The sequence below is a fragment of the Oncorhynchus mykiss genome, chromosome 24 (assembly GCF_057628025.1).
Source record: "Oncorhynchus mykiss isolate SJ-2025 chromosome 24, ASM5762802v1, whole genome shotgun sequence".
Taxonomy (NCBI): Eukaryota; Metazoa; Chordata; class Actinopteri; order Salmoniformes; family Salmonidae; genus Oncorhynchus; species Oncorhynchus mykiss.
In genome coordinates this window covers 7,180,174-7,201,200 of record NC_143045.1, presented here as the reverse complement: position 1 = coordinate 7,201,200, position 21,027 = coordinate 7,180,174, and the positions used below count along the sequence as shown (strand labels likewise).

Sequence of the window (21,027 nt, the reverse complement as noted above, 5' to 3'; positions counted from 1 at the left end):
GATGGAAATTGATGTAAAATATATCACTAGCCACTTTAAACAATGCTACTTAATATAATGTTTACATACCCTACATTACTCATCTCTATATGTATATACTGAACTCTATATCATCTACTGCATCTTTATGTAATACATGTATCACTAGCCACTTTAAACTATGCCACTTTTGTTTACATACCCTACGTTACTCATCTCATATGTATATACTGTACTCGATACCATCTACTGCATCTTGCCTATGCCGTTCTCTACCATCCCTCATTCATATATCTTTATGTACATATTCTTTATCCCTTTACACATGTGTGTATAAGGTAGTAGTTTTGTAATTGTTAGGTTAGATTACTCGCTGGTTATTACTGCATTGTCGGAACTAGAAGCACAAGCATTTCACTACACTCGCATTAACATCTGCTAACCATGTGTATGTGACAAATACATTTGATTTGATTTGAAAAGTATATACGATAAATGTGATTCTGTAACAAAGAATGAGATCCAAAAGTCACTTGGAATGGAAAGTGTGCAAATATATTTTCAAATTGTTTTCATAGCAATAAAGTTTTTTTTTTTTTTTAATCACTGACAAAACAGTTAACCAGAAACAAATACAAAAAATTACAACAACAAAAAAATATTGTTTATAAAAAGTACACAACGGCTATGTTGTCCACAAATACAGTGCATAGTGTTATACATCTTTAGGTGCTGGAAGGAGGAAATGTTTTCGGGTTTGTTTCAGTTTGTAAACGACACCAGGAAGGAACATTTACAGAAATGGTTCTACTCACTGAAACAGATATCATTTGGTAAAAAAAAAAGAAGTTATTTCTCGATTGTAAATATATACATGGTATGTTATCACTGATTGTTTATTGATCACACAAACATTTCAAATTGTGAATACAAAGTCAACTATCTTATATCAGCTTTAAGGTACATTCGATTCTCGTGTAAAAAAAAAAAAAAAAAAGTCTAAAGAAATAAATGTACAAACAAGTCAGTGACGTGTAGCTTCCTCTTCCGCATATACATTTCTATAAAATAATACAAGTTATTATTACACAAAGAGTCATTTCACTTTGAACAGCATAAATTAATACAAGAAGCAATCAGAAACATCAGTGGGGTTGTAAAATCAACAAATGGAGAGAATACAAGTCACTGACATTTTAGAGGAATACAAATTTGGTTCAGCGATGTCATGATGTTGCTGTGTTTTTTTGTACAGTCCAGCGGAAGAGAGCGTTCGTTAACAAAACATCCACAGACAGAGATTCTGACTTAGACAAAGGCTCTGCTCGTCTGTGGCAGTAGCGTGTCATCTTTGCCTTGGAGACTACACTGTCCCCATTCAATGGTTCCCGTCTGCCTCAGGTCTGGGCACAGAACACGGTGTGTTGATCATGATTGAGCTCAAAGTGAGCAATCTCAATGGGCCGGATACTACCTTTAAATACGTGTTTGTATCGTTAGGATTCTGGACAATGTACATTAACCTCTTTTTCACCACTATGCATTTCAACTTCAAAGGAAAGGATGGCTAAAGGACATACTTATTTACCTGCTTTAAAATAGCAGTCTCAAGTGTGTGTGTGTCGTTGAGCTTATGTGTATGTATAATGAGTTGTGTGTGCTGTATAAGACTCAAACTGTATTAATATCAGAGTTCTATGGACTCAAATCTCTCTCAGACACGATACGTCAGTACGTTGACGTTTTCTTCAGAGAACAACCCTCTCAGCTTTTTTGGACAGGTATTTTAGTGAGCCCCTGACACTTCCCTAGTAGCAGATAGGACTGTTGAGTGGGGGAAGACAATGTTCAAAGTAGTAGCTGTGTTATGCTGCCACACAGTGGTTGGGCCGGCGGGACATGACGTAGCCCCGGTGACACACACAGCGATAGGAGCCGTCTGTGTTGATGCATCGGCCGCTCGCACACACGTTGTCAGGATCCTCACATTCATTGATGTCTGGGCATAGAAGCAGAACAAGGAAACAAGTGAAAACACATACATGTGAATCAGTGAATGTCCAAATGTATATACAGTACCAGTCCAAAGTTTGGACACACCTACTCATTCAAGGGTTTTTCTTTATTTTGGACTATTTTCTACATTAAAGAATAATTGTGAAGACATCAAAACTATAAAATGACACGTGGAATCATGTAGTAACCAAACAAGTGTTAAAACAAATCAAAGTATATTTTATATTTGAGATTCTTCAAAGTAGCCACCCTTTGCCTTGATGACAGCATTGCACACTCTTGGCATTCTCTCAACCAGTTTCATGAGGAATGCTTTTCCAACAGTCTTGGAGTTCCCACATATGCTGAGCAATTGTTGGCTGCTTTTTCTTCACTCTGCTGTCCAACATCCCATACCATCTCAATTGGGTTGAGGTCAGGTGATTGTGGAAGCCAGGTCATCTGATGCAGCACTCCATCACTCTCCTTGGTCAAATAGCCCTTACACACGCCTGGAGGTGTGTTTTGGGTCATTGTCCTGTTGAAAAACAAATGATTCTCCCACTAAGCGTAAGCCAGATGGGATGGCGTAACGCTGCAGAATGCTGTGGTAGCCAATCTGGTTAAGTGTACCTTGAATTCTAAATAAATCACAGGCGGTGTCACCAGCAAAGCACCCCCACACCATCACAACACCTTCTCCATGCTTCATGGTGGGAACCACACATACAGAGATAATCCGTTCACCTACTCTGCATCTCACCAGGACACGGCGGTTGGAACCAAAAATCTCAAATTTGGACTCATCAGACCAAAGGACAGATTTCCACCGGTCTAATATCAATTGCTCGTGTTTCTTGGCCCAAGCAAGTCCCTTCTTATTATTGGTGTTCTTTAGTAGTGGTTTCTATGTTGCAATTCGACCATGAAGGCCTGATTCACACAGTCTCCTATGAACAGTTGATGTTGAGACGTGTCTGTTACTCGAACTCTGTGAAGCATTTAATAGGGCTGCAATCTGAGGTGCAGTTAACTCTAATGAACTTATCCTCTGCAGCAGAGGTAACTCTGGGTCTTCCTTTCCTGTGGCGGTCCTCACGAGAGCCAGTTTCATCATAGCGCTTGATGGTTTTTGCGATAGAACTTGAAGAAACTTTCAAAGTTCTTGACATTTTCCAGATTGACTGACCTTCATGTCTTAAAGTAATGATGGACTGTCGTTTCTCTTTGCTTATTTGCACTGTTCTTGCCATAATATCGACTTGGTCTTTTACCAAATAGGGTTATGTTCTGTATACCAACCAGTGTCCCAACACAACTGATTGGCTCAAATGCATTAAGGAAAGAAATTCCACAAATTAACTTTTAACAAGGCATACCTGTTAATTGAAATGCATTCCAGGTGACTACCTCATGAAGCTGGTTGAGAGAATGCCAAGAGTGTGCAAAGCTGTCATCAAGGCAAAGGGTGGCTTTGTTGAAGAATGTCAAATATAAAATACATTTTGATTTGTTTTAACTCTTTTTTGGATACTACAGTTATCTCATAGTTTTGATGTCTTCACTATTATTCTACAATGTAGAAAATAGTCAAAAATAAAGAAAAATCCTTGAATGAGTAGGTGTGTCCAAACCTTTGACTGGTACTGTATGTTCCGGTAGATGTGTAAATCGGTAAATCTATACATTTCCCTGGAAATTTCTAGATTCTCCATTGCACTGGTGAATCTACAGATTTTACTGTAACATAAATGTCAATCTGAGAATAAGAGAATGGCTCTTGCTATGTGACGCATACAGTATGTAGATTGAAAGGCATAAGGTTTGAAGGACAAGTGAAAGGCAGGGAGTTTTGCATATAGACAACTGCGATTAGTTGAAGGGTTTGTCTTGTGGATTGTGTGAGGAGGGATACCTACCTATGCAGGCCATGGAGGTCATGTCCAGCTCGTATCCCTCGTAGCAGTCACACGTGTATCCCTCCGCCACACGGATACACCTGCCGTTCTCACAGCCGTGCAGTATCCCACAGTCCTCTGTGCTCAGGCCTGCATACGGCTCATATTGTCCTGGAGCGGGGAGAGGAGGAGATGGTCAGAAGTAAGAACACACGTTTTTTTCACAGGGCCTAGGCTAAGTTTACATCTTTAAAAAAAGTGAAATATTTTGGGTAATGCAGCAGCATTGACAAAATGACATTAATGCAGTAAATGCAGTAATGCACAGAAAGAGAGGGCGTACTCTCATAGACTCTCCTTGGGCCTCCGCCTGGCCCCCGTCTGTCAGGGAAAGGGGGTCCCACACGCCAGGGTTCTGGCCCTTCCTCCTCCTCCTCACTGTAGGGGTCACTGTCCGGGAGGGGGGCCAGACTCAGAGGGAGGCCCTCGGGGATGGGGAGAGGGGGCCGCGCCCCAAAGGAGAGCTCAGAACGAGGGTCTGGGAGGGTGCGGAAGGGAGGTCTCGGAGGAGCGTCAGGCGGGCCGTAGTCGTCCTCGTCATAGTACCGCTCAGGACTGGGAGGGAGAAATCCAACATGTTTGTCGAGAACATATGTTGTGTCTTGTGATGATGTATGTGAATGAGTGTGTGGTGAATAGGGCAGTGTGTTACATGTATCCTGAGGGCTGTCTGTATGGGATCTCTGGGACCCTGAAGGTGCTGGGTGTTCTGCCTCTGAATCCAGATCTGCTGCCCCCTGGTGGTGTGTAGTCGTCATAGTCAGGCCGGGGGTACTCAGGCCTGCGGGGGATGGGGTCTGGGAAGGAGTCCGGTCCATAGGGCACGCGATACCCCCCTCCTCCTCCTCTACCTGGCCCTGGGTCCGGACCGTAGCGGTCAGGGAAGGGGGGAGGAAACTCTGGGGGCCTCAGGAAGACGTTACACCGAGCCTCATAGTCCTCTGACAGAGAGAGAGAAGGAAAAGAGGCGTAGACCAAAAATGACACCATAAACACAACTCTTCCACAACAGAGCTACATTTTGCTTGTATCTCGGGACAGAATGCTAACACAGCGGAATGTTCAATGTAAATACTCATCCACAATCAGCGTGGCCATAGTAGCTTATCAGTGAGTGTGTGGTCAGTCTAGTAGTACCTGAGTCTCTGGCAGGACACAGAGCACACTGCAGTCCCCAGCCCTCTCCATACAGACAGCAGCACTCAGTGAAGGTGACCTGTCCGCCCAGCAGGGGGCTCTGACACACCAGGTCTGGTGTGACATACTGCCAGCAGAAGGACAGCTTCTCATCTGGAGACAGGAGGGAGAGGGCAGGAATGAGGAGGGGAAGGGTGAGATGGAAAGAGAGGCAAAGAAAGATGGAGAAAGGGAGAAAACGAGGGAAAGATAGATGGGGAGAGCAGGAGCGAGAGATAGATTGAAAACAGACGGTGAGAGAGAGAGCTCACAGTTTGAGCTAATAAGTAAAAAAATGAGTAGTGAGGACTCATAAGGTGAGTTATTGGGCACTCCCGTCTCCCAGCGTGTGTAGTCTTACCCACGGCGAGGCCAGTGGAATTGACACAGCTGCGCTGAGTGTCGTCCAACACAAGAGGAGGCACGCAGGTACAGAAGTGTGAGCCTAATGTGTTGACGCAGATTCCCCCTGGACAGCTGTCCTCCCCTGCCTCACACTCATCAACATCTACCAGGAGAGGACAGAGAGAGAGAGAGACAGAGAGAGACAGAGAGAGAGAGAGAGAGAGAGAGAGAGAGAGAGAGAGAGAGAGAGAGAGAGAGAGAGAGAGAGAGAGATTTTAGGAACCTACCCATTATATACATCCATCTAATTCAACCGCAATTATGAAGACTGGGTCAAAACGGCCCAATATCACTGATAATGATTTGCCACTAACCGATGCACTCCAGAAACACGTTGTCATAGTAGTAGCCACTGGTGCAGTAGCAGGAGTAGCCAGGGATGTTGTTGACACATACACCGCTCTTACACACCTCAGGGTGGAACAGTTTACACTCATCCACATCTGTGAGAGCAGATGAAGGCCTGGATTACAGGTACAGTACAGTATAAGCAATAAGCATGACTACAAATCCTGTGGGTCAAAAAAAGGTCAAATAGGGGTGCTTATATTTTGTCCTGTTTCACACATGTACATGTGTGAAATCATGTTGTGTTGTTTTTTTTGCCCTCGAAGAGAGGGGTCACAGCCAGGGGTCAGCCACTATCGACAGCAACCCTGGAACAATTAGGGTTAAGTGCTTTGCTCATTTAGTCAGCTCAGGGATTTGAACTAGCAACTATTCAGGTTACTGGCCCAACGCTCTAACCGCTAGGATACCTGCCACGTGTGTATGAGAGACAGCTGTTACCTTTGTAGCTAAACGCTCCTGGCCCAGTCACATATCCTCGTCCGCTGGGGCACAATGCCTGGTGCTCGGCTGAACAGAAACCACAGGAAACAAAACGACATATCAGAGAGGAACACTTCACGACATCAGGGACACCTTTTTCTGAGTGGGTTGATAGGTGGAGCTGACTCCAGGAGTCTACCATAGACATACATACTCCCTTTAGTCATATACATATATATATATATCCCATGGAGACCACAGGAGGCTGCTGATGGGAGAACAGCTCATTATAATGGCCGAATCGGAGCAAATGGAATGGCATCCAACACATGGGAACCAATGCGATTGACGTATTTGATACCATTCCACCAACTCCGCTCCAGCCATTACCACGAGCCCATTCTCCCCTTTTCGGTGCCACCAACCTCCTGTGCTAGATACATACTCAATATAGTCATACCATAGACATACTCTTCACATCAGTGCTGATCACTGGTCCCTACCTGTGCCTAGCTGAGGACAGGGGTCGAACTGGCAGCCCATTCCCCAGCCCTGGCCCACGGTGCAGCAGCACTCCTGCTGGGTGGTGTTGCGGGCCAGGACGCTGCACGAGGTCTGCTCCTCGGTGTTGTAGTAACACTCCCTCAACTCGCCAGGCCGGGCAGGGGGCAACTGGGACGCATCGGGCCGACGCTGGGGACCGAGGCCGGTGGTGGAGGAAGATGAGGAGGAGCCGCCAGAGAACACTGGAAGACCTGTGAGAAATGTGGACGTGACGTCTGTGGGTTGAGGTGTGTGTGGTTATGGCAGCGCTGCTGACCACCAAGACAACATAGTGTTCCCTGATGAACAGCAGGGGGCAGCAACACCAAGCTGTTGGAATGGGCACCTGTTGAAGAGGTCTCACCAAACTCACCATGCACAAACTGGTGTCAAATGCCATTAAAACGGTGTAGGAATGAACATTTGAAGCAGGGAAAGTGTTATTCCCATCAGGGAATAGAAATGTTTATTTTCATACGGGGAAAAGCAAGCTTATCTAGATAATCCTCGAAAAGCACAACAGTGTTGGACAGCGTACAGTACCTGGTCGGGGCGTGCTGAGGCACTGTCCTGAGCGCGTATCAAACTCTTCCCCCTCTCCTGGACACTCACACATGAAGGAGCCATCCACATTCTCACAGCGCGCCGCGCCACACACGCCCTGCATCGTCTCACACTCGTTTTCATCTAGAGACAGAGAGATTGATAGAGAGATAGAGAAATAGAGCGATAGAGAGAGACAGAGAGAGGGAGAAAGAGAGTGAGCGCGAGAGAGAAAGAAAGAGAAATATGGGGCAAAAAGGTATAACCATGTCGGCTAAATCAAGCAAAGACAAATGACAGGACAGCAGAATGGTAGCGTTTGTACACTTATCAGAGACTCGTGCATCTGTGTTGAGACGTACCCACACATCCCTTCCCATCGCTGGTGGCTGTGTAGCCCTGGTCACACATGCACTGGTATGTTCCAATTAGGTTCTGGCAGAACGCATGCTCCCCGCATACGGTCTCATTGGCACACTCATTGATATCTGTGAGCGAGAAGAAGAAACAGAAGTGGAGAGAGAGATGACATCACTCCTAAATTAATCTGAAGTATGGTCTCAAGTATGGTCACTCTCATCATTATATTTAGATGGATAAACTTGATTCAATAATATTGAAAGGTATAAATCAACAGTCAGTGAAGACAACACAGTGAGATATATCCCTAGCTCTTTTTCCACCATGTCTGTGTGTGTCTGCGTGTTACAGACGCATATCTTGGCAAGGAAAGGCGAATGGCATTCTTGTGACTGAGCATCTGCGAGGTGAAAGCCTCCAACCTGACACATCAATCAAACACAGCTGCCATGACGACCAAACCCTTACGCACCGCCCTCAGCCTGGATCCCACATCTGTGTCCAATCTGCCAAACATTCCTACATAAACTATCATGGCTAAACTGTATGACAGTATAGTGAGAATGGCATTCAATCTCTATTGTAGCATAGAATCAGATCATTGTAAAATAAATCAAGTGGATTAATAAATACGAGAATAATAAAAAGTAGATTCTTATGTGTGAACTAGATTTAGTAAAGGATGAAGTCGATGAGTTTGATGAAGAGATGGAACTGACCGACACACTCTCCGGTGCGGGTGACCCGGTAGCCCGGCTTACAGGAGGTGATACAGCGGTAGGAGCCAATGGTGTTCTCACAACGCTGTGTCCGACACACTGCTCCCTCTGAGCACTCATCTACATCTGGGGGAGAGAGAGTGGGGATTACACACACACACACACACACACACACACACACACAAAACTTCAGCATCCCCACAGCTCAATCTCGAAAGCTGTGCGTATTACATAAAAGGGACACAAGGTTTCAATGGTCTGTCTACGGTGGATGATGAACAGTGCAAAGTAGTTGAGGTGTTGAGTTACCCAGACAGGCTGTCTTCTCTGGGTTGGTGGTGAATCCCACTTGGCACTGGCACTGGTAGGAGCCCTCTGTGTTGACACAGCGCCCATCCTGGCACACCCCCGGGCCTGACCTGGCACACTCATCCACATCTGGGCACGCAATGACAACACGCCATTACATCACCACAGACAACCCCGCTGTGCCTACCGCCAAGCAAAGCAATCTCCCTGTGTGAGTGGCTATGAGTAATATAATCTGTGTAAAGTAGCCTATAAGGGATTGTTTGTATAAGGGATTAGAGTTGTCCAAGTTAACGGCCTTGCAGTTTAAACTGCAGAGTAAACAGCAAATATATGTAATGAGTAGAGACTTCTCCATTCTGCAGGTTTAAGAGTAGCCTACAGAAAGGCCAGTGGAACTTGGGTGTGTGTATGAGGTGTGTATGAGGTGTGTGTGCGTGATGGTCGTGAGGCCTCACCTAGGCAGGAGCTCCCGTCGCTGCTGGTGGTGTAACCCTGGGAACACACACAGCGGTAGGAGCCCTCTGTGTTCACACACTCTCCCTTAGGGAAGCAGTACTCCCCCTCTAGACACTCGTTGACGTCTGTGAAAAGACACGACAACCACGTTAGAATATGACAGAAAAGAACAGCAACATGCATATACACGTCATCAAAAGAAATCACCAACATTGTGGCATTCATCACCATCAGTAGCACCATCATCGATACTGACCTCGACATTGGCGTCCAAGGCCAGTGGTTCTGTAGCCTGGTTGACAGTCACAGCGGTAGGAGCCGTCCGTGTTCACACACAGCCTCGCTGCACCACAAGTGTCAGGGCTCTGGCATTCATCCACATCTGAGGAAGGGAGAGGGGAATGCTCATGGGTACTGCAGGTGGGTCGCACGCACACACACACACACACACACACACACACACCTCTGCTTCATGTATAGGGTCTTTCTGTTCCCCCTAAAATAGGTTAAACAGCTTCCAAGTGTTTCTCTTAAATCAACACAGCACAAATGGGTTCAGTCCCTCGTGGATATAACTTTTTGACAGTGAAACCACTCCAACGAGACATCCACCCATTCCCAAGTGTTACATCCATTTCTAAGGTGTCTCTGATTTACAAGCTATCCCCTTTGAAGTCGAAACATCTGTTGCAAACTCTGTTGGTTCACATCAGCACCAGTCTAACAGCCAGACATCCGTTGAGTACCTCGGAGTGAATACCTCGTTGAGTACCTCGGAGTGATTTTCATGTGCTCTGGATATCCCAGCATGGGTAAAGTGCTGACTGACAGTGAACTGTGAAGGAAACGGTATATTCATATGAATTGTTTATGTGGTCTCTTGTTTTTTGTTTATTTTGAGGTAGAGGCAATGCACCCAGGTGGGATGGTGCACAGTGTCCTTTAATAATGACACTCGGGCTGATTATTTGTGTGCCCCACGGAAAATAAACTGCTTGGTAGTGAGTAAGAGAAGTAACAGAAGCCAGAAAAGGTGAAGTGAGGAGAGCAGAGGAAAGGAATGCAGAGGAGAGAGCTGACTGCAGTATGGAACTGGGTCTAGAGGGCCACCCCCTTTGCTCACTCATCGCCTACTGTAAGATGATGAAAATCGTCCCGGTCACACTGCTCTGTGCAGTTTATATAAACAGTGTTGGAACAGCTTGATTCTTCAGCAAACTTTAGTATGGTGACGGTCTTAGTCAAGCTGCCTCACCAATAACACCAACGGTGTTAGCGATGTGATTGTCTGATTCCATAAAGCCGTATGAACGGAATACAATCTCAAGTGGAAGGCGTATGAAAAAGAGTTTGGTGCTCATTTCGGTCTCGTGTCACATTCCGCAACATTGACACAATTCAACTCTTTAAAAATGTGTTTCCTCATTAGGCAGAAATGTGCAGTTGTTCATAAATCCCCCTCCTCTCCTTGGCCGTAAAAGAGCCATGGCATTCCTTCCCAGAAACAAATGTGGCAGGCAAGTGTGAGAGCCATAAAACACCTTGGAAAAACATGTCGACTACATGGACAGAATGCCTTGAATTGACTTGATATACTGCCTAATAGACAGCTAGTCTTACCTGCGCATAACCCATCTTGCATTCTGTGGCCAGCTTTGCAGGCGATACACTTGTAGGAGCCTTCAGAATTCACACACCGTTGCCCAGGACACTGTGAGGGGTCTGCACATTCATCAACGTCTAAAATGAAGCAAGTGGAGGTTACACATCAAACAGTGATATGGACCTTGAACCATCATGTAAAAAGACATGTAAAAGTCAGACACATGCAGCCTCACCAATACAGACGCTGCCCTGCAGTTTGAACCCGGTGCGACAAACGCACCGGTAGCTACCGAGAGTGTTTTCACAGAGGCCGTTGGCACATAGGTCGGAGGTCTGCCGACACTCATCGATATCTGTGTGAAAGTATCAATATCAGTATTGATGCAATTATCAATATGGAATACAAATGGGTATGTGTGTGGTTGAGAAGGTTGTTCACCTGTACACTGTCCATTTCCAGCCACAAAGCCTGGGCTACAGGCCACACATATGAAAGAGCCCTCAGAGTTGATACACTCCTGACCAGGACACTGTAGAGCGTTCTCACATTCATTGACATCTGGAGAAGCCAACAGAGGTTATTCTTTACAATCCCATAATAAAGTTGACAGAACAAAGACCATTTCTGGTAGTATTTTACTCTATTCTGTGCTAAAGAAAGTCATACATTTGACCGCCCTTTATCGGCTGAAGTAAGTCTTACCTGTGCAGGTGTTGCCCTGTAGCCTGAAGCCAGATCGGCACGCACACTTGTAGCTTCCAGCCGTGTTCTCACAACGACCGTTAGCACAGCGAGATGGGCTGTGGAGGCACTCGTCAACATCTGCAAAGAAAAGAAGGAGAAAAACTGTCCGCAATCGCTCCAATGTGCTGTTGTCGATGAAGACCATGTTGTGTCCTACCTGTGCAGCGTCTGTCGACCAGCCCAAAGCCTGGCTTGCAGGACACACACTTGTATGAGCCCTGGGAGTTGACACACTCCTGGCCAGGGCACTGGGACGGGTCTGCACATTCATCTGAGTCTGTACAGGTATCACCGTGTAGTCTGTAGCCAGTGAGACACGCACAGCTGTAGCTTCCCTGGGTGTTCTCGCAGTGACCGTTGGTGCATGGGCCGGGGGATTGACGACACTCATCTATATCTGTAGGAATGGAGAGGAGATACAAGAGATTGCTGAAAGGTAGATGCCAATTTGAAATACATACATTTATAGTGTATCAATGGACGGATGGATGGATAAAAAAAAATAATCACAGACGCACGGGTATACCTCAGAACACACAGACACAATGTCATTTTACCTGAGCATTGTCCATTGATCATGCTGAAGCCTGGCTTGCAAGACACACAGTTGTAAGAACCCTGAGAGTTGACACAGGCCTGACCAGGACACCTCAAAGGGTCCTCACACTCATCCACATCTGAAATAGAGCCAGAACATTAATAGTCCGGCAGAATCTGTTTTCCATAGAATGAAAGTTCCTTTCGCTGACAGGCTCAAAAGAGGGAATGTAGGTAAATACAGTCATCGCTCGTACCTGTGCAGGCCTTGCCTTGTAGTTTGTATCCCGTATGGCAAACACACCTGTAGCTCCCGGGAGTGTTCTCACAACGACCATTGGTGCAAAGGCTGGGGGTCTGACGACACTCGTCAACATCTACAACAGGGGGGCGACACAGACCGTTAGCGGCCTCTATCAAACAGCCTGTGTAGAATTCGACTTAAACTCCCTTTAACATTGGTCATTACCTCAACATTTTCAGAAGAAAGGTTATTATTTGGTTTTGTGTACAACTGCTTCCGGACAAGGAGTGTTACCTCGGCATTGTTCGTTGAGCAGCCCAAACCCTGGTGGGCAAGACACACACTTGTATGATCCTGGAGAGTTGACACAGGCCTGACCAGGACACTTCAAGGGGTCCTCACACTCATCCACATCTGGGGAAAGGGAGAATGATAGACCGGAAGTTTAATATGTCCGAATGACCAATAGTATTATTTCACAAACATCACACAATCTTTGGTGAGTGAAGACAGCAATATATACAGTACAGTCGCTTCGGTAGTGAAACAATGTTGACTAGACGCAGAGATAGCTTCCTTACCTTTACACGTGTTGCCCTCTAGCTTGTACCCAGTGCGGCAGACACACTTGAAGCTACCAGGGCTATTCTCACAGCGGCCGTTGTTACAGGGGTTCGGAACCTGACGACACTCGTCAATATCTGTGCCACAAGAAAAGTTTGTCCTTTACTCAAAGACTTGACAGTTAACAGTTATCTAGTTTCTTCTAGAATGATCACAAGGACTTCTGCACAGCTATCATAATCAACATAACGTTCCTTAAAACAATCACAATCATGTCAATAGTACTTGTTGACTGCTGCTGTTGTAATACTACGTTGAGTACGCGTCCCCTCTTACCTTGACACTGCGTCTGTTGGAAGTTGGCTCTGAAGCCAGCAGGACACACACATCTGTAGCGGCCTGGTGTATTCTCACACTCCCCAACAGAACAGGGACTGGGAGCCTGGATGCACTCATTGACATCTACAGATACAGACGAGAGAAAAAGAACAACGTGAGAGATTCTCAAAGAACAGTGACCAGAGTACCAGACACCATTTCCTAATCCTTGACTTCCAAGTAGAACACAGAGCATTCCAGGGGGACGCCAGAAGGTCTCTCTCTATACCCAACGAGACAGAGTAGCTGTTGTCTGAATAAACGTCCAGAGCACAGCTGCTGTGGCTAGCGACTGTGTGTGTGTGTGTGTGTGTGTGTGAGAGTGGTGTGCACAGTGGGGTGAGGGCTGTACCTATACAGCTGGTGCCCCGGGGTCCCGGCTGGTATCCAGAGGGGCAGCTGCACCTGTAGCCCCCTTCTGTGTTCTGGCAGCGGCCGCTGCCGCAAGGCGGGGGAGACGCCCTGCACTCGTCTATGTCTGAAAGGAAAGGGGGGGGATGTGTGGGGTTAGAGAGGTCAAGAGGAGCCTGACCAAGCCTACAGTAATCAAGCTGCCTCTTAGGGGATGGGATTGTAGTGAGATGCTTGCGGCACCTAACCAGTCTGAAACTGACTCATCCATAAAGACTATCACATGTTCAACGACCGCACACTATAAATACAGCTGAGGGCCAGTATAGCATCAGGAACAGCCAATATTGGTATGTGTATGTGTGTGTTTGATGCTTCCTAATAGTAGTTAAGTAGTTTAACTAGAAACAGTGCCCTAACAAAACAACATTCACCTTGACAATGAGTCTGCTGAGCGTTGTGTTGGTATCCCTCGTTACAGATGCAGGTATGTCTCCCTCCGGGCTGGTCCACACAGCGGCCCTGTCCACACACCTGGGGCATGGTCTCACACACACCCCGCACTGGACGCCCAAACAGATGGCCGTAGACGCACATACACGCGCATGCACGCACACGTGGACAGATATGCACATGTAGTTAGCTTGTCTGTCACCGTTTCAAAAAACAATTCCAAAGTGTGATCTTAGTTGTCATGTCATCCATATCAGCCGTCTGAGGACGTGAGAGGGGATAACAATGGTGTGAGGAGGATCTGATCTCTTTTCTTTCTTCTAAGTGTGCAGCTCGCATATTTCTCAGGGACCATTATGAGGATTTATAGTCTCAGAACTCACTTATTATGAGGCAGGTTCAAGGCTGTGGGCATAATAGTGTTCAATTCTAGGTTACAGCACAAACCTGCCACCTCCCTCACGAGCTAAAAGTTAGCAGCTCTTTGACAGCCCCGCCTTGAGATTCAAACCTGACAACGTGATAAACGAACAGTCCGGTGGTGAACAGTTGGCTCACATTAGGCAAAGTCTTGCGGCACAAACAGAGCATTGTACCCATCTGGTTACTGCTTATATCTTGAGCCAGACCTCCTGGCTCAGGATGTGTGAGGGTATTCCCTCTTTGAATCTCTCTTTCTATTGCAAAGAAGTGCATTAAAGAATGTAAAACACCTTTTATTGACTGAGGCTTTGAAGTTGAGGTGTGTGTGTGTTCGTGTGTGTGTGTATGAGGGTCAGGGTTGACTAAGTACTCTAGTGGAGACAGAAAAGGCCAGAGCCAGAAACACATCTGATGTCTAGTTAAATACAGGTTAAATAAAACATGTATTTGAAGGTGGATAAAACCGGCAGTAAAAATCGACACCACCAGAGCATTCAACCACCTACCCGGGATTCTTAAGCACTCATTATTATGGTCCATTTGAAAAGTGAATTCATGCGTTCAAGTGCTGTCACATCAAATGAGAGCGGAACAGACACAGGAAGACCAGTTGTCATACTTCAATGGAGAACTATGAACTTTTTCTCACTTCACAATACAGACTCCAAACTATACGCTTCTTTGTTCTTGAGTCAGGTGTGGAGTACAATAGTTTATAGGAAATGTTCTAATAGGAAATGACATGGAGTTGGCAGTGTGAGAAGCCAGAAAGTTGAACCAGCGTTTATCAGAATTTGACCTAATCTTGGAGCCATTACTGTATCAAGATTAAACACTTTGTGGCTGTGGTATATGGTTTACGGTACCTGGCCTGGGGATGGGTGGGCGGGGCGTGACCGGAGATGGGAGGGGCTGTGCGGGTCTCACTGGAGATATTGGCCGTTGGTCAACTGGAGGCCGTTTGGTCTGAGTGGGGGTTCGAGCTGGAGAAACCAAAACAGGACATAAACATTTACTGAGAATGTCTAGATACATTAGAGCTTTCACTTGTTGAGAAGAGGCAGCTTGATGTGAATTGTCTTTCTTACAGCCTTCTGGACACAAACATCAAAATACTAAACATTGCAATTCTGTCTCAATAGTTGGATGTTGCTATGTGGAAATGACAAGAGCATGTGAAGGGTTTGATTCCAAAACGTGATAAGTGCACATTTTTCACATTTGCATATTTTCTGTGTATGAATTATGGCTGTTTTCATATTTTTAAAACATTTCCTTTAGATGTGCTTTAGAACGTGTTTTTTTGTTGTTGCAAAAAGTAATATCCGTATTGTTTCATACCAAAACGCGCTATATCCAGAGCCATGTGTTTAGAGAGTTGGGACATTGATATTTCTGCAGTATGACACATTTACATTTCACTACAACATTCTAGCAGCCATGTTAGCTCCGGTTAACATTAGGCTACATTTGGAATATTTAAAACATTTATATGTAACTGAATGAATAGAATTAGAACAATATTAAAAATTCAAAAAGTTGGTCCAACTCTTTAAATATATTGATCTGGTTATATCCAGTGTACAGATGGCTGAAACAATCCATATGCTTTTTTTTTGCCAATGGTGCAAAAGTGAGTCATTTGCATGATATTTGTCTGCTTAGTCGTAAGTTAGGTTTCTCTAAATATTTTTCCAACACCTAGGAACGTAATCAGAACCTTACCTTATCAATTTAGGCTAACCCCTGGCTTAGTCAGCTGTTCGCGCGCTGGGTAGTTGCTACCGAGCGTTACGCTAGCGTTGAGCTCTTGAGTGTCACGGACCTTTTGATTATGGATCCCTTCGACAGTTTGTAGCCTGTTATACCTGTTCCCGTTGGCTGAAAGAGGAACTTTTTAAACAAGCTCATGAAAAGGAGAGAGCCAAACAGCGTGCCGTGTCACCCCGACAACAACAATCAACCCATCCTTGCAAATTAATTGCGACAGACTTTCAATGTCCTTATTATTCCTTAAATCCTTCCCTGATGTTTATATAATCAAACTCATAACGCTTGCCTAGATTTATCCTAATGAATGAAAAAAAGAACTTTAAAACCCCAATAAAATTGTTACAAAAGATGCTTAAATGTCCAAAAAGAAAGCACACTGCATACACTACAGTACACTGTTCACCCTCTGGATACAATACATTGGCTATATGATATTTGCACAATTTAGTTGAAACAAACAGATGATTTTAATATGTATTTATTTATGTATCTATACTTAATTACATGTAATTAAAACCCAATCGGGAAACTTTTTTTATTGGAGTTCTGTTTGGGGCAGATATATAGCGTTTTGCCACAAAACATGATTATTTGTCTCTCTAAAAGAAAATGACCTTGCAACACATTTCAAACAGAATCATGTCTTTTCACTAACCCATGTCATGGTAAGATAATAGATCTCTTTCATAAGACTAGGGTTGTGGCGGTCATGAAATCTTGTCAGCCGTTTATTGTCAAGCAAATAACTTCCCTTCTCATGGTAATTGACTGTTAAAAAACTTCTTAGGGCTGCAATCCCGTTAACGGGATCGATATGACAACAGCCAGTGAAAGTGCAGGGTGCCAAATTCAAAACAACAGAAATCTCATAATTAAAATTCCTCAAATATACAGTACATGTATCTTATACCGTTTTAAAGGCAATCTTGTTGTTAATCTCACCACAGTGTCCGATTTCAAATAGGCTTTACAGCGACAGCACCACAAACGATTATGTTAGGTCACCACCAACTCACAGAAAAACACAGCCATTTTTCCAACCAAAGAGAGGAGTCACAAATAGAGATAAAATGAATCACTAACCTTTGATGATCTTCATCAGATGACACTTATAGGACTTCATGTTACACAATACATGTATGTTTTGTTTGATAAAGTTCATATTTATATTAAAAAAACCTCAGTATACATTGGTGATTTACGTTCACTAGTTCCAAAAACATACGGTCATTTTGCAGAGCCACATCATTTTACAGAAATACTCATTATAAATGTCGATGAAAATACAATAGTTAGACATGGAAATATAGATATACCTCTCCTTAATGCAACCGCTGTGTCAGGTGTCAAAAAAACTTTACAGAAAAAGCAAACCATGTAATAATCTGAGAACGGCGCTAAGGACATTTTTTTTTTATCCGCCATGTTGGAGTCAACAGAAATCAGAAATAACATTATAAATATTCCCTTACCTTTGACGATCTTCATCAGAATGCACTCCCAGGAATCCCAGTTCCACATTAAATGTTTGATTTAGTTTGATAATGTCCATTATTTATGTCCAAGTAGCTACTTTTGTAAGGGCGTTTAGTACACAAATCCAAACGCTCGTGCAGGTCCAGCCGAACGTTAGACGAAAACTTTAAAGAGTTATAATACAGGTCTTAGAAACATTTCAAACTAAGAATGAAATCAATCTTCAGGATGTTGTTATCATAAATCTTCAATATCGTTCCAACCGGATAATTCCATTGTCTGTAGAAAAGCCATGGAACGCAGGTCGTGTGAAATGAGCGTGACCAGGACCTGGCTCTCTGCCAGACCACTGACTCAAAGAGCTCTCATCCGGCCCCACATCACAGTAGAATCCTCATTCAAGTTTCTAAAGACGGTTGACATCTAGTGGAAGCCTTAGGAAGTGCAACATAACCAATATCCCACTGTGTATTCAATAGGGGCTGGGTTGAAAATCGACCAACCTCAGATTTCCCACTTCCTGTTTGGATTTCTTCTCAGGTTTTTGCCTGCCATATGAGTTCTGTTATACTCACAGACATCATTCAAACAGTTTAAAAAACTTCAGAGTGTTTTCTATCCAATACTAATAATACTATGCAAATATTAGCAACTAGGACTGAGGAGCAGGCCGTTTACTCTGGGCACCTTTCATCCAAGCTAATCAATACTGCCCCTGCAGCCATAAGAAGTTAATTAACATAAACACATTTAGCATCTCCTGGCTTCCACACAAGCCACTGATGCAGACCTTTGGAACATCTACATTTGAAAATGTCTAATAAATCAATTTAATATAGCTTACACTATCACAATAACTCCATTATTTATTTTAGACCGGTCCAAGAAACATGATATGAATAAAATGTAGTCTATTTCAGAAGAACAGAATAGCATACTCTGAGTTGTCCTTATGTTAGGCCCTGATTGGCTACACTAGCTAATTTAGCAGACAATATTTGCTTAGAATTCCGTGGCAATATTTTATATTATTTTATAGCATGAAGAATACAATTGAACATACAGTTTACATACACTTAGGTTGGAGTCATTAAAATTTCTTGTTAACAAACTATAGTTTTGGCAAGTCGGTTAGGACATCTACTTTGTGCATGACACAAGTAATTTTTCCAACAACAGTTTACAGACAGATTATTTCACTTATAATTCACTGTATCACAATTCCAGTGGGTCAGAAGTTTACATGCACTAAGTTAACTGTGCCTATAAACAGCTTGGAAAATTCCAGAAAATGATGTCATGGCTTTAGAAGCTTCTGATAGGCTAATCAGACTATTCTTGATTTAATCTTGTCTTTACATACACTAAATAATAGATGTGTGAATTTATTTTTGATTTTAAATGGACCATTATCATGCACCTGTATCGGATCAGGGGAAGGGGGAATTTGACTGAGGTCATGACTCGTGACTGCCGGTGTGGCGGTACTACGGTCACCATAACATAAGATGTGTTTTTAATTCATGTCAATTTACAAACAGTTCTGAAAATGGTTATATCGCGTTTTGGAATGAAACTCTTCATTGTACGGTGAGGAATCTCCTTAAGGTTGCTATGAGTTATTCTCTACTCACCTGTCACCACCCGGGTGGGTCCTGCTGTAACAGAGATGGCTGGGATGTGTGGTCTGCCCTGGGGGGACAGGGAGCCTCCACTCGATGGCTGCTGGGGCCTGGTCTGAGGTATGAGAGCTCTACCATCTGGCTGTTGGGGTCTAGTTTGGGGAGTGAAAAAGCCTGAGCTTGAAGGTTGTTGGGGACTAGTTTGGGGAGTCTGTGCACCACTACTGGCTGGTTGTTGTGGCCTGGTCTGTGGGGTGCTCTGGGATATGACAGGGGGACCTCCAGTCCCGTGCTGCTCCACCACCCTCTGGTTGAACTTGATGGCAGAGGCAGAGTAGTGGTAGCCAGGCCCTGCTGGGCAGATCTCCTTGAAAGCAACTGTCAGGAGCAAACAGAGAACGCCACAAGCAGGATTCAATTGGTTAGTGTGTTTCATACCTATATACAGTGCATTCGGAAAGTATTCAGACCCATTGACCCAAGAAGACTAGAGGCTCTAATTGCTGCCAAAGGTCCTTCAACAAAGTACTGAGTAAAGGGTCTGAATACATATATACATGTGATAAAAAACTGTTTTTGCTTTGTCATTATACCCTTCTGGAAGGTTCTCACATCTCCTCCACGGAGGAACTCTGGAGCTCTATCAGAATGACCATCGGGTTCTTGGTCACCTCCCTGACCAAAGCCCTTCTCCCGCGATTGCTCAGTTTGGGGGAGAGGCCAGCTCTAGGAAGAGTCTTGTTGGTTCCAAACTTATTCCATTTGGAGGCCACTGAGTTCTTGGGTACCTTCAATGCTGCAGACATTGTTTGGTACCCTTCCCCAGATCTGTGTCTCAACACGATCCTGTCTCAGAGCTGTACAGACAATTCCTTCAACCTCATGGCTTGGTTTTTTGCTCTGACATGCATTGTCAACTGTGGGACCTTATAGAGACAGGTGTGTGCCTTTCCAAATCATGTCCAATCAATTGAATTAACCCCAGGTGGACTCCAATCAAGTTGTAGAAACAGCTCAAGAATGATCAATGGAAACAGGATACACCTGATCTCAATTTTGAGTCTCATAGAAAAGGGTCTGAATACATCCTTGTGACATGGAGCTGTGCATTATCATGCTGAAACATGAGGTGATGGTGGCAAATGATGGCACGACAATGGGCATCAGGATCTCATCACGGTATCTCTGTGTATTCAAATTGCCATCGATAAAATGAAATTGTGTTCCTTGTCCGTAGCTTATGCCTAACCATACCTCCACTGCCACCATGGGGCACTCTGTTCACAACCTTGACATAAGCAAACCGCTTTCCCACACAACGCCATACACGTGGTCTGCGGTTGTGAGGCCGGTTGAACGTACTGTCAAATTCTCTACAATGACGTTGGAGGCGGCTTATGGTAGAGAAATTAACATTAAATTCTCTGTCAACAGCTCTGGTGCACATTCCTACAGTCAGCATGCCAGTTGCCCCCAGCACAAGGTGTAATGAACATGCTATTTAATAAGCTTCTTGATATGCAACACCTGTCAGGTAGATGGATTATCTTGGTAAAGGAGAAATGCTCACTAACAGGGATTTAAATTAATTTGTGCACAACATTTGAAAGAAATAAGCTGTTTGTGCATATGGAAATGT

At 44.4% G+C, this 21,027-nt stretch overlaps 1 protein-coding gene across 3 annotated transcripts in view; it reads right to left on the bottom strand.

Annotated features, from left to right (window-relative positions):
• Positions 1 to 512: 512 nt before the first annotated feature.
• LOC110503587 (latent-transforming growth factor beta-binding protein 4) overlaps positions 513 to 21,027 on the bottom strand; it is a 72,769-nt gene continuing 52,254 nt past the window's right edge. For all 3 annotated transcript variants that reach the window (XM_021581994.3, XM_021581993.3, XM_090218157.1), the window contains 29 exons: positions 19,401 to 19,766; positions 15,384 to 15,500; positions 14,076 to 14,204; positions 13,643 to 13,768; positions 13,249 to 13,374; positions 12,930 to 13,049; positions 12,643 to 12,762; positions 12,362 to 12,481; positions 12,125 to 12,244; positions 11,725 to 11,964; positions 11,526 to 11,645; positions 11,262 to 11,381; positions 11,056 to 11,175; positions 10,838 to 10,957; positions 9,474 to 9,599; positions 9,217 to 9,342; positions 8,759 to 8,887; positions 8,450 to 8,575; positions 7,733 to 7,858; positions 7,371 to 7,514; positions 6,788 to 7,039; positions 6,303 to 6,371; positions 5,828 to 5,956; positions 5,470 to 5,616; positions 5,070 to 5,222; positions 4,585 to 4,873; positions 4,216 to 4,487; positions 3,894 to 4,043; positions 513 to 1,978 (listed from right to left, as the gene is read on the bottom strand). In XM_021581994.3, coding sequence (XP_021437669.3) covers positions 1,845 to 1,978; positions 3,894 to 4,043; positions 4,216 to 4,487; positions 4,585 to 4,873; positions 5,070 to 5,222; positions 5,470 to 5,616; positions 5,828 to 5,956; positions 6,303 to 6,371; positions 6,788 to 7,039; positions 7,371 to 7,514; positions 7,733 to 7,858; positions 8,450 to 8,575; positions 8,759 to 8,887; positions 9,217 to 9,342; positions 9,474 to 9,599; positions 10,838 to 10,957; positions 11,056 to 11,175; positions 11,262 to 11,381; positions 11,526 to 11,645; positions 11,725 to 11,964; positions 12,125 to 12,244; positions 12,362 to 12,481; positions 12,643 to 12,762; positions 12,930 to 13,049; positions 13,249 to 13,374; positions 13,643 to 13,768; positions 14,076 to 14,204; positions 15,384 to 15,500; positions 19,401 to 19,766 — 4,436 coding nt within the window. In that variant the 3' untranslated portion in view covers positions 513 to 1,844. The remainder of the gene's footprint in view (positions 1,979 to 3,893; positions 4,044 to 4,215; positions 4,488 to 4,584; positions 4,874 to 5,069; positions 5,223 to 5,469; positions 5,617 to 5,827; positions 5,957 to 6,302; positions 6,372 to 6,787; positions 7,040 to 7,370; positions 7,515 to 7,732; positions 7,859 to 8,449; positions 8,576 to 8,758; positions 8,888 to 9,216; positions 9,343 to 9,473; positions 9,600 to 10,837; positions 10,958 to 11,055; positions 11,176 to 11,261; positions 11,382 to 11,525; positions 11,646 to 11,724; positions 11,965 to 12,124; positions 12,245 to 12,361; positions 12,482 to 12,642; positions 12,763 to 12,929; positions 13,050 to 13,248; positions 13,375 to 13,642; positions 13,769 to 14,075; positions 14,205 to 15,383; positions 15,501 to 19,400; positions 19,767 to 21,027) is intronic.